A 14,421-nucleotide genomic window follows, 5' to 3' on the forward strand; every position below is an offset into this window, starting at 1 on the left:
GGTGGCGGTTCTGAGAAACGGGACCGTTTTGGCACATTACATTTTTACATGTCTCATGCCATGGAGTCTCCTCGCAAAATCCGACAGATCATGCGCTTCCTGGTTGATTGCGAATCACCATGGACTACGATGGGAGGACGGAAACGTGTTCTACAGCATGGCGAAACATCTAATTACGTCGGCCGTACTTGGAGAGGGCGACGAGACGTCGACTCTTGTGTACGTCAAGGGATGCCAGAAACGAGAATGGCTGGTGGATCTGCTTGAGAATAAAGCGAGAAAACATCTAAAAATTGAGACTTTGGATGCAGATTACGAAGATATCGAATCTTTAAATAATCTAGATATTACTAATACTGTAAGATGTGGAAAACATGTTAAAAATTGCGCATTACAAAATGTATTAAAAATATTCAACTGGTGGTCGCGACACCTGAAAAAATTATGATTTTTTTGAAGTAAATTATATATGTATATATATATATATATATATATATATATATACATTTTATTTCCTTTTCCTACATACTTTGTAGTATAATATAGATGTTTTTAGCTGTTCAAGAGCTGTTTTTAGTTGTTTAAAAGAAGTTTGATAGCGGTTCAATAGCAGTTATACCGATCGCTGTTATACAGATAATTGTTTTAGTTGTTTGATAGCTGTTTAAAAGCTGTTTTTAGTTGTTTAAAATAAGTTTGATAGCGGTTCAATAGCAGTTATACAGATTGCAGTTATACAGATTGCAATTATACAGATCGCTGTTATACAGATAATTGTTTAAAAGCTGTTTTTAGTTGTTTAAAATAAGTTTGATAGCGGTTCAATAGCAGTTATACAGATCGCTGTTATACAGATAACTGTTTTAGTTGTTTAATAACTGTTCAAGAGCTGTTTGATAGCTGTTTTTAGCTGTTCAAGAGCTGTTTTTAGCTGTTTTTTAGTTGTTTTTAGTTGTTTGATGGCTGTTTTTAGCTGTTTTTAGCTGTTTCATAACGGTTCAAGAGCTGTTTCAGTTGTTTGATAGCTGTTCAATACCTGTTTGATAGCTGTTTCATAGCGGTTCAATACCTGTTTAATAGCTGTTTGATCGCGGTTCAATAGCAGTTTTACAGATCAAATCATCGAAAGTCAATGGCGCGATATCGTTTTCGAGAACATACGTGTCTCGCGGTGACATCATTGCACACGTGCAAAACTGCACATCGCAGATTTTTTGGAAGGCGCAATTGTATGGATGCTGAGATGAAATTAGATATGTTAAACAAACGCTGTGACAATAGTGAGATATAGAAGGATGAATTTTGGGGTATGCTCAGTAGTTGTGGACTGGAAGTAAGAGTCGGTTGGCGTGCTTTACCGTGCGGCTTATACAGACAATTGGTTCGTCCTGGCCATTTTAATGCTACTGTATATCTAAGCCCATCGAATTTAACGTGATATGAGCGAGTATGTAGAACTTTGCAAACCAGTGTTCTATCCTGAAGGGAAACCGATCGTGAAAATCAACGATCCGTTTGTGAAGAATGGGGATCCGCGGATCGTCAATGTAACGAGATATCAGATCCGTCGGGAAATCGGAATCGCCGATTTTCGATCGCATCGGAAGTTTCTCGAATTTTATGAATGTCTTGAAATACTAATGTGGCGTGATTTTGATGATCATGAAATGTTTAAAAGAGACATCCTATGAAGCGAAGAGAGAGGCCGCATATATGCGTTTGTAGATTTTTTCCTGGAAAGCATCCGTCGCGAAATCGGAATCGCCGATCGCCAATTGAACTGGATGTTTCTCTATTACTAAATATATTGAAAAAGAATAGAGGACAGTCAAGAAGACGGTAGAAAATATAACGTTTAATTGATTTAGACGCGTTAGTGCAACACCGCGGTTTCATCATTAAAGTAAAAATAGATTTTGAAGAATTGCAGTTTGAAGGATATGAAATGGAAGTTGAAGCAAACGATGAAGAAATGGAAGTGCCTGAAAAAATGGACATTGAGGTAAATGAACTGGAACATGAACAAGAACATGAACAAGAAATTGTTGATGATAATGATGCAAGTTTGTCAAACGATTCATGTTACGACAGTGAAAGGTTTGAGGATGTTTCGGAAATAATTTTCCGAGTATTAAACCAGGCTGAAATGAATGCCTTAGATGAATTGAAAAAGATGTGTTGCACATACTTTTATTTTACTTCTGGTAATTAAAATTTTGTGCACCGTGTACTGTGTGATTACGAGGATTATTCTCAATGTTGCACGCTGAGCAAAAACATGAAACCCGCGCCTATATACTGATCGAGAGTTTATTCTGTGCGTCGTGTGGAGGCCCACTACATCAAATAATACCGTGTAATCTCTGTTCAGTTTGCATTGTTTGTGATTGATAGTGCTACGTGCCAAAGACATGGTGTCCGAAGGTTGTCTGTATTGCGTATCAATAAAACTACAGTTTATGCTTACAGCTTCTTTCATGTGTTGCTCCTTTCTAACTTATCTGTGTTCAAAACTCTAAATATTTTGCATAAAATCATTGTTGTATTGCAAATTGCCTAAGGTGTCTGACTCAAGAGCCAGGAGTTTTAGGTTGAAATCAAGCTGTGGTAAGCAAATTTTCTATTTGTAGTTTTCACATAATTTCTGAGCAAGAACGCGCGAACGAGAAGACGCGCGCGAACGGGGGCCGGGAGCGAGCGCGCGAGGGAGAGATAACGCGAACGGGAGCGTGTGACGTCACGCTGACCGGCGCGGCGAAACGCGGACCCCCTCGCCCCGCGGCGCCGGAAAACGCGGACCCCTCGCTTTGCGGCGCTGAAAAACGCGGACCCCCTCGCTTCGCGGCGCCGGAAAACACGGTCGCCCCGCGGCGCCGGAAAACGCGGACCCCCTTGCCCCGCGGCGCCGGAAAACACGGCGCCCGAAAAACGCGGTTCCCCCCTCCCCCTCCCCTGCGGCGCATGAAAAAACGCGGTTCCCCTTCCCCCACCCCGCGGCGCCTAAGAACGCTTGAGCTTCGTATTAATCCAGGATTTTAGAGGTTGCGTGGTGTTGTATTCGAACTTCCTTGTAACGGTTTAAAAAAAATCCTTCATCTCCGTTAGACACCATTGTTAAGGTCAAAGGTGTATGTTAAAAACACAACAAGAGAACTTGAGTCGCCAGTGAATAATTAAAAATTAATAGAGGTAATAAACTTTTTTTCATTAAGAAACAGACACTTTTTTTTAAGAAAAATTATGATCAATTGCAGTTGCAGTAACCTATAGCACTCTGAGTTACGAACGTTTAATTACGAGATCACTTGGCATTTTGATTTATTTTGTCGGCTGTTTGATCAAAGTTCTCTTAATTTTTTGAAACATTAAAAGTTATTGTTATTAGGGTTTTTGAGGTCTATGATCACGAATCTAATGTCGGATTTGAAAAATTCAAAATGGCGGATCCAATATGGTGCTCATTATACAAAATATTTAAATTAGCTCAATAAACATTTCTGGAGTCACAAAGTTGTATTTAAAAATTACTTATCGTTGCTATTTATTATTTATTTCAGTCTTCCAAATCAATGTGTTCATTTACATTATCGAAATTATTGTAAATTGTATGAAGTTCAGGGCTGTCTAAATCAATGTCTCCTTCGTTAATTTCCTCATCAGTATCAATATTATTTTTAGAATTATTTGAACATATAATTAGTTCAAGAACCTCCGCAGGAATTGTTTTACGTATTCTCTTTTCCATTTTTTTTCAGATTTATAGTGGAGATGAGAATATCTGAAGTTTCAAATGCTGTTTATTACATCTGTCATGGTGAACTCTGTTGGTTTTCCGTGCATGATGTAGTCTCGCTTTTATACAATTTGTTTTGACTTTCTGCTGCATCCTCTCCAAGAACCCCAACAGAAAACACAGAATTTATAATGATTTCAGCGCCATGAGCAAAAACCTTATGTACAACTAAAGACATTTTGAACCAGCTGTAATGTTGAAAATAAATTTTAGCGGTTGTTAAACAAATGCTTCTAAATTTATCTGGATCAATCAGTAACTGACAATTTACCGCAATTAGAATTATTCTGAAATTTTTTACCAAACTCACATCAAGATTTAAAATTTCTGCTAGTAATTTCGGCTTTTCAAAAGCTCTTTTGCACACATTTTTTGTAGTATTTGTTCAAGCACCACCGGGTCTTGGTTGATCTACTGACATACAAAATTTGTTTTCAAAATCTGTCTTGAACTAAAGCTTTCCTCTTTTTTTAAATTTCCTTTTGCTCAGTTCCATACACTTTCCAAACTTTTAGATCATGACGATAGAAAATATAAAGTAAGCATTCAAAAAGTTTAATCCACATATGTAGTGGAGATATACTAAATTGTAAAGTGCTTGGTTTTGGTTCAAACACTTTACCTCCAAAGTTCTCAGTTGGGTATATTTGGTTAGGCTTAGCAAAACATATGGGACAGTTTACAACGCCTGAACATCCAGTCAAGACATTCATAACTTTTTCGTCGATTAAAGTACAAACCATGGAGTATGTCACTGTGATTGTTTTCTCATTGGAAAATGTACATGTAAAAGGTGCCAACTCGTCTATCTCTTTTTTTATTTCATCATAAGTGTTTTGTATTTCTAATGTACTCTCTTTTTTATATTGAAGCATAATTGGTAAAAATCTTACTGATTGAGGTGTTCTGTTGCACCAATAGATTGAGCCATGATTAGCAGTTAAACGTAATGAAATTGTTGTAGTGGCTATTAGATTATTGTCTAAACTTCTTACCGAGACTCCTGAACTATTAAATGCTTGATTATATGCAGAGTCACCTGTAGAACTGTTAAATCCCCAAGATGAAATGAATGTTGCTTGTGTAAACTGCAACGATTTTTCTTGCAAATCCGCTTTAATCACTTCTACCTGCATTTCAATAAGCTTATTAACTTTACGATTTAGTAAATTTTGAAGTGGTACTTTAGCGAAAATATCGCTTACAACGAGTCCACTAAGATAACATTTCTGTTTTGCAGCTACAACTACATCATACCTAGACCAAATATCTGCTTTTTTACGTTTACATTCTAACTGCATATTTATATATTGTTGCTTTGATAAATTGTTATCGAGTATATAAGCAACAGCTTTTTCTGGTGTTTCTTTTTCTATTATATGATTTAAACTGCCACAAAATTGATATAATACTTATTTCTCAAAAGCTCACCTACAATTTTTGCCAAATCATGTTGTTTATGTTTTTTTGCTGAAAACTCAATGGCTATCAAAAATTTCTATATACAGTTTTGATTTTCAGCACAGAGCCAAGCAACTCTTTGTTTAGAAGATATTGTAGACTTTTCTTGAAATAATTTTTTAGGGCGGCCACTTTTAAATGGTGCAGCTATTGCCTCAATTCGTTTTGTTTTTAAAGTTTAAAAATTTTTTTGAGAATATACAAAATTATTATTTAGCCATTTTTTGTTTTGCGTCTAAAATACAATTAGTGATTGGTATGCCTTAGCCCAATAATTTTTAAACCTTTTGTGCAAATTTTTCACTGCTTTCTTTAGAATAAGTTGCTGCTCATGGTTTATTTTTCCCGGAAATTGCTCCAAAAGATATTTATAGCAACCATCAATTCCTACATTACTTTTATAAAAATAATTTTCAACTAAGAATTCTTTAGTTATAATCGATATATTTCGTTTTCGCCCAAATGAGACTTCAGGTAACACTACAATACTGCCCGACGGATCCGACACGGAATTTTTCATTATGTCTATTCTTGTGGGGAACTCAGTATTGGAATGACTTTCATGCTCAGAAGGGATAGCGTCACCGTCAAGAGAACACATACTTGAGCCTACTGAAAATCCATCAGCTTTCAAACATATATTACTTCTGAAAGGGTGACCTGATAACCTGTTCTATTCAAGCAGTGAGAGCTACCCGCTCTAGGGTCCATGTCGTCAACATTTTTTTCAACTATTTGGGTACTTTTCCTCATTCTCCTCAGTGCTGTCCGTTCATCCAAGATTTCATTAAATGAGGGTTTATTTACAGCACTGGGGCGTTTCCTTATCCTCCATCTTAAATCATCCCGGAAGAGCCCTTTACCGGAGATTTCTAAATGAATGAGAAAAAGGTACACAAATACATAATGCAATAAAAATATTTTCATCAGACTATAATACAGAGCACCCGAGCCTTAAGATTGAGATATGTATGCCCTATAAGCTAATTTGAACGTTTTGAATAAATATACGGATTTTCCATTTTGAATTCTTTAAGGCCGACATCAGATTCGTGATCAGCGACCCCAAAAACCTTAATAACGGTAATTTTCATTAATTTTTCCACAAATTTGGAATGAATGTGCGCCATATTGGATCCGCCATTTTGAATTCTTCAAATCCAACATTAGATTCGTGATCAGCGACTTCAAAAATTTTAATAACGGTGACTTGCATTAATTTTTCCACAATACTTGCACAAATTTTGAGTTTTGGTCAAGAAATCCATTGAAATAAACCATAGTGTCCCGGTAACCCTCTCCTTTTAATTCTTTTCCACCCTCTATCATCAAGCCATGTTTCTAACAATACCATTACATCCCATTCCTTCAACCTTGTTTAAAACTCCTTATCTTTCTCCTTATCGTTCTCCAGCCCGGCCACGTTCCAAAAAGCCACACTCCACTCTCTCCTTCTCTCTCTCTTCTCCCTCCTCTTTCTTTTCTCCCCTACTTCTATTTTATTACTCTGCTCCCCCCCTCTCTCCCCCTAAAAATGTGTATATGTTTTATAAATTACACAAATGTCAAATTTCTAGTTTTATTCAAACAATTTATTCAAAGAAAAAATTTCATATTTCGAGTCCCAAATGTTGGAATTATTTTTCTCAACAATCGTCTCTCAAATCTTTTTTTAGTCATATTAGGAATATTCAAAAACTTGCATATGCGGATGTCTTCTAACAACTACCTCTTTAAAAATAAAATAAAAATGTTAAAAAATAATATTTAAAAATATAAATATGTCGCGCATACCTGATTGCGAGGGATCTGCACATACACCACGTCATATAAGTGGACACTTTGAACGGTCAAATTATCAACCCACAGCATCTGTAAATGTAAAAAACGCATAGTTAATTTTATAAATGTAATATACACATTACTCATGAATCACCGTACGTACCCCATCGGCGGGATACATTATCTCAATTAAGTCTTGCACGGGTCATTTTAATGACAACTTTTTTTAATGATGAACGAATGCAAGGAACGTTTTCTGATACTGAATGGCAAAAGACTGCAACAATTCAATTTATAGGAGTCGAAAAAATGTAAAGAGAGGGATATACGTGATTTATTTGCGACATATTATTTTACGAAAAAGATTACTAGGGTATATTAAACAATTGTCATATGAAAAATAATACTGGAATATCAAACGAGAAAACAATTATCATGAGAAAATAATCTTCTACTTACCGTTGCGTGTTGCAATTGCGGGTGGACACTAAACCGCTATCGAATAAAATGTGAAGTGAGGATGTGCATGATTTATCTGTAATATATTATTTTACGAAAAAGATTCTTAACTTAACGTATATGCAAAAATAATCCTCGCGAGAAAAAGATACTAAAGCATATGTACTACTAACCACGTTGCATCTTTATGTAGGACAATATCATACATCTAATAAACATTTATCAGCCTTTATCAACCGCTATCAAACTGCTTTCGAACCGCTATCAAACATCTATCAACCACTATAGAACCATTATCGAACTGCTATCAAATCGGTATCGAACCGCTATCGAACATCTATATCATGCTATAAACTATGTGGGAAAAAAAATGAAATAAAACTTAATAACGTTTATATAATTTTCGATAAATGTTTGAAAGCTGTTCAATAGCTGTTCAATAGTGATTTGATAGCAGTTTAATAGCGGTTGATAGTGGTTGATAGATGTTTGATGGCAGTTCGATAAATATTTGAAAGCGATTTGATAGCGGTTCGGTTAATAGATGTTTGTTAGATGTTTGATATTGTCCTACGCGAAGATGCAACGCGTTTAGTAGTACATATGCTTTAGTATTTTTTTTTCGCGAAGATTATTTTCGCATACATGATACGTCAAGAATTTCTTTCATAAAATAATATATCACAGATAAATCGTGCACACATCCTTACTTCACATTTTATTCGATGGCGGTTTAGCGTGTCTACCCACGATTGCAAGACGCAACGGTAAGTAGAAAATTATTTTCTCATAATAATTGCCTTCTCGTTTGATATTCCAGGATTATTTTTCATATGACGATCGTTTAATATATCAGTAATCTCTTTCGCAAAATAATGTAGCAGGTAAATCACGTACATCCCTCTCTTTACATTTTTCCGACTTGTATAAATTGACCTTTGCCATTCAATATCAGAAAGCATTCGTTCATCATTAAAGAAGTTGTCATTAAAATAACCCGCGCAAGATTTAATTGAGATTATGTATCGCGCCGATGGAGTATGTATGATGATTCGCGAGTGATGTGTACATTTATAAAATTAACTACTGCATTTTCTACATTTACTGATGCTGCGGGTTGATAATTTGCCCGTTCAAAATGTCCACTTATATGATGTGGTGTATGTGCAGATTCCTTGCAATCAGGTATGCGCGACATATTTAATATTTTTAAATATTATTTTTTAACATTTTTATTTTATTTTATTTTTTCAGTTGTTAGAGGACATCAGCATACACAGGTTTTTGGATGTTCCTTTTTTTTTCCTTCTTTTTTTTGGTTGGGGGAATCTCCCACCGCAAGGAAGGCCCAACGCCGCACCGGCGAGCCCGAAAGCCCAACCAGACCGACGATGACCGTGCCCTGTGACCCCTCCTAAGAAGGGAAGACCCCTCCACCCCCTGGGCGGGGCAGAGGGAATGTGGGATTCGACGAGCCAGACCGAGGTCCGACCCGCCGCCTACCCACTAAACCCCCAACCGGTGACTCTCGCTATGACCATGGGGGGAGGCCCCGGGAAAGCCCGAAGGCATCACATCCATGGACCCCCCCACATGTCGCCCTTCAGGGCAAGCCCTCCTAATTTCTACAAATGGTGGATGAGTGCCACCGCCTCATCCACCACCCCCCCTTCGGGAGTTGCTTGTCGGCAGCAGACGGGAGGCTCTCCCAGTCCTCCCGCCCGCCCCCCCGAGCGGGGGAGGGAGGAGGACGACGACGACCGCCGAAGCAGCCGCCACCGCCCGTTCCTCCCCCCCCGCGCCCGCAAGCGGGCAGGCGGAAGCCACGGTCGCCGAAGCGGCCGCAGCCTCCTGCCCTCACGCGCCGGGGGCGGCACATGTGATCGACCCCCGTAGGGTATCGGCCCGAGCCAGATCCCCCGGCGCGCATCTCCGCCGGCTGCCCCGGCAGCGAAAGAAGAGCGGCAGGGGGGCGGACCCTCTCCGAAAAGAGGATTGTCCGCCCCCGTGCCGCTCTCACCACCCTCCCCGAAATACTCGGCGCACCCGCCCCGCACAAGTGGGGTAAGTCGAGAGAAGCGGGTGCCCCGGGACGCCACCCCGTCGGAGGTCGGCGCCCCATAGTTGCCATTCGTGCTGTGACAACGACGACGACGACGCTGTCTATGTCGATGTCGTCGAGGAGTTGTAGGGTCCGGGACCTGGAGAGGGGTCCCCCTCGTCCTCCTCTTCACTCTCTTGAGGGGAGGAGGGAGGGGAAACCTCTCCCCTCCTCACCCTCTCGTCCGCCTCCTTCTGCGACATCACTTGGTCGCAGAAGTTGGCGAACGCCTTCCACCTGATCTCCCCCTCGCGGCCAGGCTGCACGATCGCAGCCACCACGGCCGGGAGGGAGAGATCCTCACCTATGACTGCCCGGAGGACACAGCGCTGCTCGTCCCAGAATGGACAGAACTCCAGGGTATGTTGCGCCGTGTCCGCCACCTCCGAACAGTAGTAGCAGCGCGTGGTGCGCTCCTTCCCGATGCGGTGCAGGTACGCGCTAAAACAACCGTGACCGGTCAGCACCTGCACCGCGTGGAAGGCCAGGTATCTGAATTTTCGGCCCTCCACCCACTCCGCGAGTACCGGCTGGACAGCCTCCGCGGTCCTCCTTCCATATCTGGTTTGTCGGGGGTCCGACAACCAATCGGACCATCACCGAAGGAGGGCCTCCCTACCTTGGAGCCTCAGCAACGCCCTCGCCTTTGGGACGACGACCTGTTCGCGCCCGCGCATCGTCGCGATGCTCTCATACACTGTTGCGTGCATCCTTGCGATAAGATGCGCGGGCGGTATTCCGGCGAGAACGGTCGCCCCCACGTGCGAAACGGTCCGGTAGGCCTGGCGGCACGGATCGCAACGACCTGCTGTACCGCCGCCAGGCGCCCACGTAGGCGGGCCGTTTGGCCCACCTTTTCCCACCATATCGGTGCTGCGTAAAGCAGCACCGAGTGGACCACCGCAACGTAGAGGCGACGCACGTGCCCTCCTGCCCCGCCGAGATTTGGCATAAGCCGAGCCAGGCAATTAGCCACCTGCAAAGCCTTCGGGGCTACACGGGCCACGTGCTCGCCGAAGCTCCTACTACTGTCCAGCCACATGCCAAGATATTTGACCCACGGAGTGGTCGGGACTCGTACCCCTCTGATCGAGAGACCAAGCCCCTCCGGAGGTGGGCCCCTCTTCCTCTTGTTGTAGAAAACTGTAAATTGAGTTTTCGGGGGCGCCACCTCTAGGCCCAATCTCTCGATCGAACGCACCACGCTCTCAGCTGCTACATTGGCCAGCCTGTAAAGCTCCCGCCACCCCTCCCCGCTGACTCCCAGGTATATGTCGTCGGCATATCCCGAGAGCCAGCAACACTCGGGGAGGGGAGTTCTGAGGACCCGATCATACCCTACGATCCATAGCAGGGGCCCCAGGACAGACCCCTGGGGGACCCCGCATTCGATCAGACGAGTCTTCAGAACACCGTCCCGGTCTGTATATATCAGACCCCTGTCCCGAAAATAATCTCGGATGACCGCGGTTAAGTAACTGGGGACGCCGTACGCTCTCAGGGCGTCCCCTATCACGGGCCAGGGGAGGGAGTTGAAGGCGTTTTTGACATCAAAACCGATGCCCGCCATCACTCTCCCCTCCGCGATTTCGGCCTCCGTCCGAGAGAGGACGCGTTTAATTGCGTCGATAGTCGATCTCTCGGCACGGAAGCCAAATTGGTCATCCGAGATTCCCTCCTTTCGTTAAAATATCTTGCCCGCCTCGTCCAGCAGGCATATGGGACGGTATGCGCCGGGCTGGTCCGGAGACTTGCCCGGCTTTGGCAGAAACACCAGGCCGGCCATTTTCCAATCTTGGGGAAATCGACCGGCTCGCAAGCAGGCGGTATATACCCGCTTCATGTCGCCGGCGATTCCCCCCGCGGCCAAGGTCCACGCGCGACTCGGAATACCATCAGGGCCAGGGGCTTTGCCTCTTCTGACCCTCCTTAGAGCCCTCGACAGCTCATCGTCGCCGACCTCCCAAGCTCCCTCCCACACGTAAAAGGCGGTGGGGGAAAGTTGACCTCCCCCCCATCCGCGGGGGGAATAGAAGGGGCCAGCGACTCCGTCAACGGGGGCGCCCATGGCTTCAACCTACTCAACACAAGCCTATAGGGATGCCCCTATGGATCCTCGTTTACACTGCCGAGGAGCTCCTTCCAGGCCCGCTCCTTGGCCGCACAAATCTCACGGGCTAGGTCCTGGCGGGCAGAACGCCAGGCCCGCCCGGCCTCCACCTCGGAGAGGGCATCGCCGTCATGACGTCCGGCGCGCGCTCTTCTCCATCGGCGCTTGGCGCGGACCGAGAAGCGCCTAAGAGCGGCCAACTTCTCGGTCCACCAGTACGCCTGTCTACGGGGGGGCATTGGCGTAAGCCGGGGCATGGCCACGTCACACGCACGTGACACTAGTCTTACCATGTCCCCGGCAATTTCGTCGACGTCATCAGTGTCGGCCTCTGCCCCTCCGGGATTCGCCACCTCTTTGCCCCACGTGAGGGCCAGGATCGCAGCCTGTAAAAGGTCTGCATCCAACTTCTTAAGGGCCCATCTGCGCTGTTTTTTGCCAGCAGCTAGACGGCGGGTGAGCAGGCCCGGCGGGCCCCCCCGGATCATCACTTCAATGTACTGGTGATCCGAGAGGGTCTCCATGTCCGAGACCATCCGCCAATTGTGCAAGTCGCGAGAGACGAGGGGTGTGGCCCACGTGAGGTCCACGAGGGACCCCCCCCCCCGCTTCCGCACGCACGTGTTCTCTCGGCCTCTGTTTGCCAAGCAGAGACCAAGACCCGCCGCCCACCGCTCGGTGACGTCGCTCCTGTAATCAGTCCGCGGGGAACCCCATAGTGCGGACTTCGCGTTGAAGTCCCCCGCGACCAGGACCCGGCCAGTTGTGCATGATCGCACGCAGCCCTCGACCTCAGCGAGGAGCTGCCCGTACCTAGCACGGGTCCAACTGGGAGGGGCGTAAATCGCCACCGCGCAGAGAGGCCCATACTCGACGGCAACAAAGCCCTCCCCCGCACATTTAAGGCTGCACGGGGGGGGACGTCGGTGTTGCTCTCACTGTTATCGCAGCGGAGCCACCCCTGTCGCTAAACCAACAGGGGTGATTGCGGGGTACGCGATATGGCTCCGCTACGATTCTCAAACCACACACGCGCTCAGCCAAGACCTGGCAGAATAAATCCTGGGCAGCGCGGGCGTGGTTCAAGTTCGCCTGGAGGATTTTGAGGGCCATTTATATGTAGCCCACCCGATCTTCCGGTTTCTCCTTCTCTTTACTTGTTGGGGTGGCATCCCCTGTAACCTCGACCGCCTCCGTCCCTACATCTCTCGACGACGACGGCGGGACATTCTCCTCGAACTCCATTTCGAGCGGAGGGTCATTAGCGGTGTCTTCCACCTCCTGCAATGCCCTGACATCCTTGTCTACAAAGGGAGGACAGTAGAGTGGAGCTGGATTACCCGTCTCGGTGAGGTCTATGGTTTGTTCGACCTCCATCCGCTCCGGCAGTGATGTTGTAGCAGTCGCTGCCGATGTGAGGGCCAACCTGACCCTCGGCAGCCTTTGTGGCTTCGGGGGCTCCGCAGTTACGGTCCCCTCTATCGCCACGCCTGCCACTTTTTTCCCGGCGTGTGTGACCTCAAAGCCGTTAACCTTGAGGTCCGTCTGCGCCTTCCTTTTGGCCCCAGCTCGGGTTGTGGCCCTGGAGGTCGACCGTGCGGGGTCGCGCGTCGGGGGAGGCTGCCCGCCTTTTCCCTTTTTTGCGCGGCGAGCCTTACTTTTGCGCCCAGTGCACGCGGAGCCCCCGACCCTGTAGTCATGGGGAAGACCCTTCCCCGCGCACACGGCGCATCTCACGAGGGCTTGGCAAGTACGCGCAGGATGCCCCGTTTCGCCGCACCGGTAGCACGTGCCGGTGCGGTCCACCTCGCTAAGGCAAGTTGTCCTAGTGTGCCCCAGCTCGAGGCAGCGGAAGCACTGGAGAGGCCTTCTCTCCAGCATCGCTACCCGAACTGAGGACCACCCCAGCGTTAGACGCCCCATGTAGGCGATCGCATTCGCGGCAGCGAGTGGGCAACGCACCACGACCGTGCACAAACCGTTGGGCCCCTTACGTATGGGCCCAACATGCACATTCACCGGCGGTATGCCGCCGTTCGTCGCCACCGCGTGTCTGACCTCGCCCTCCAACACCGACTCCTCAAAGCTAGTCAGACGGAGATCGGCTGTCGTCACAGGGCGACCAACCCGGACCCCTTCTCTTCCCGAGAGTACGTCCGCCATCCTAGCGGCTAGAGCATCAGCCTTTTCAGAGCTACCCTGACCGGATAGCTCCAGGCTGATGCCCCCCGTCGCGGTCCGCCTAACGTTTGGCGTCTTGGTGATGCCAAGGTCCGCCAGCACGATACGCTGGCGGACTAACGCCATACACTCTGTGTACTCATCCGGCGGGCACGTTAATGTGACCGCCGCAGTGCGTGGCGTTCTCCTCCTCTTCTTAGCAGACTGGGATGGGGAGGGGAGGGGCGCATCTTTCTTCCCCCTCCACCCTTCGTCCCAGCTCTGGTGTTCCCAGCCTGAGATCTAGTGGGCCGGGTCCCTCCCGACGGTATAGCCGCCCCGGACGAGGAGGTGGGCTTTGTGGCTTTTTGGGCCTTGCGCCCAACGGCCTGAGCCCAACTTCCGGTAGCCCCAGCGGGGGGCTCCCTTGCTCTGGTCTTCGTAGCCACAGGGGGTTTCTGTGATGCTCCCTTTATGGCAAGGGCACCCGCGGGTTCCGAACCTCGCGTCCGCACTCCAACGGGTGCAGGCGCTGCAGGAGCGGACTGTTTCTTT

General features: G+C 46.4%; 1 protein-coding gene across 1 annotated transcript; it reads right to left on the reverse strand.

Moving 5' to 3' along the window:
- Window positions 1–11,702: 11,702 nt before the first annotated feature.
- On the reverse strand, window positions 11,703–12,242 carry LOC143899319 (uncharacterized). The gene has a single exon (XM_077409536.1). It carries the CDS (start codon window positions 12,240–12,242, stop codon window positions 11,703–11,705), a length of 540 nt encoding a protein of 179 aa, XP_077265662.1.
- Window positions 12,243–14,421: the final 2,179 nt, after the last annotated feature.

Source organism: Temnothorax americanus, unplaced genomic scaffold (genome assembly GCF_048541705.1).
Source record: "Temnothorax americanus isolate GAGA-0224 unplaced genomic scaffold, ASM4854170v1 Scaffold26, whole genome shotgun sequence".
In the NCBI taxonomy this organism is placed as follows: domain Eukaryota; kingdom Metazoa; phylum Arthropoda; class Insecta; order Hymenoptera; family Formicidae; genus Temnothorax; species Temnothorax americanus.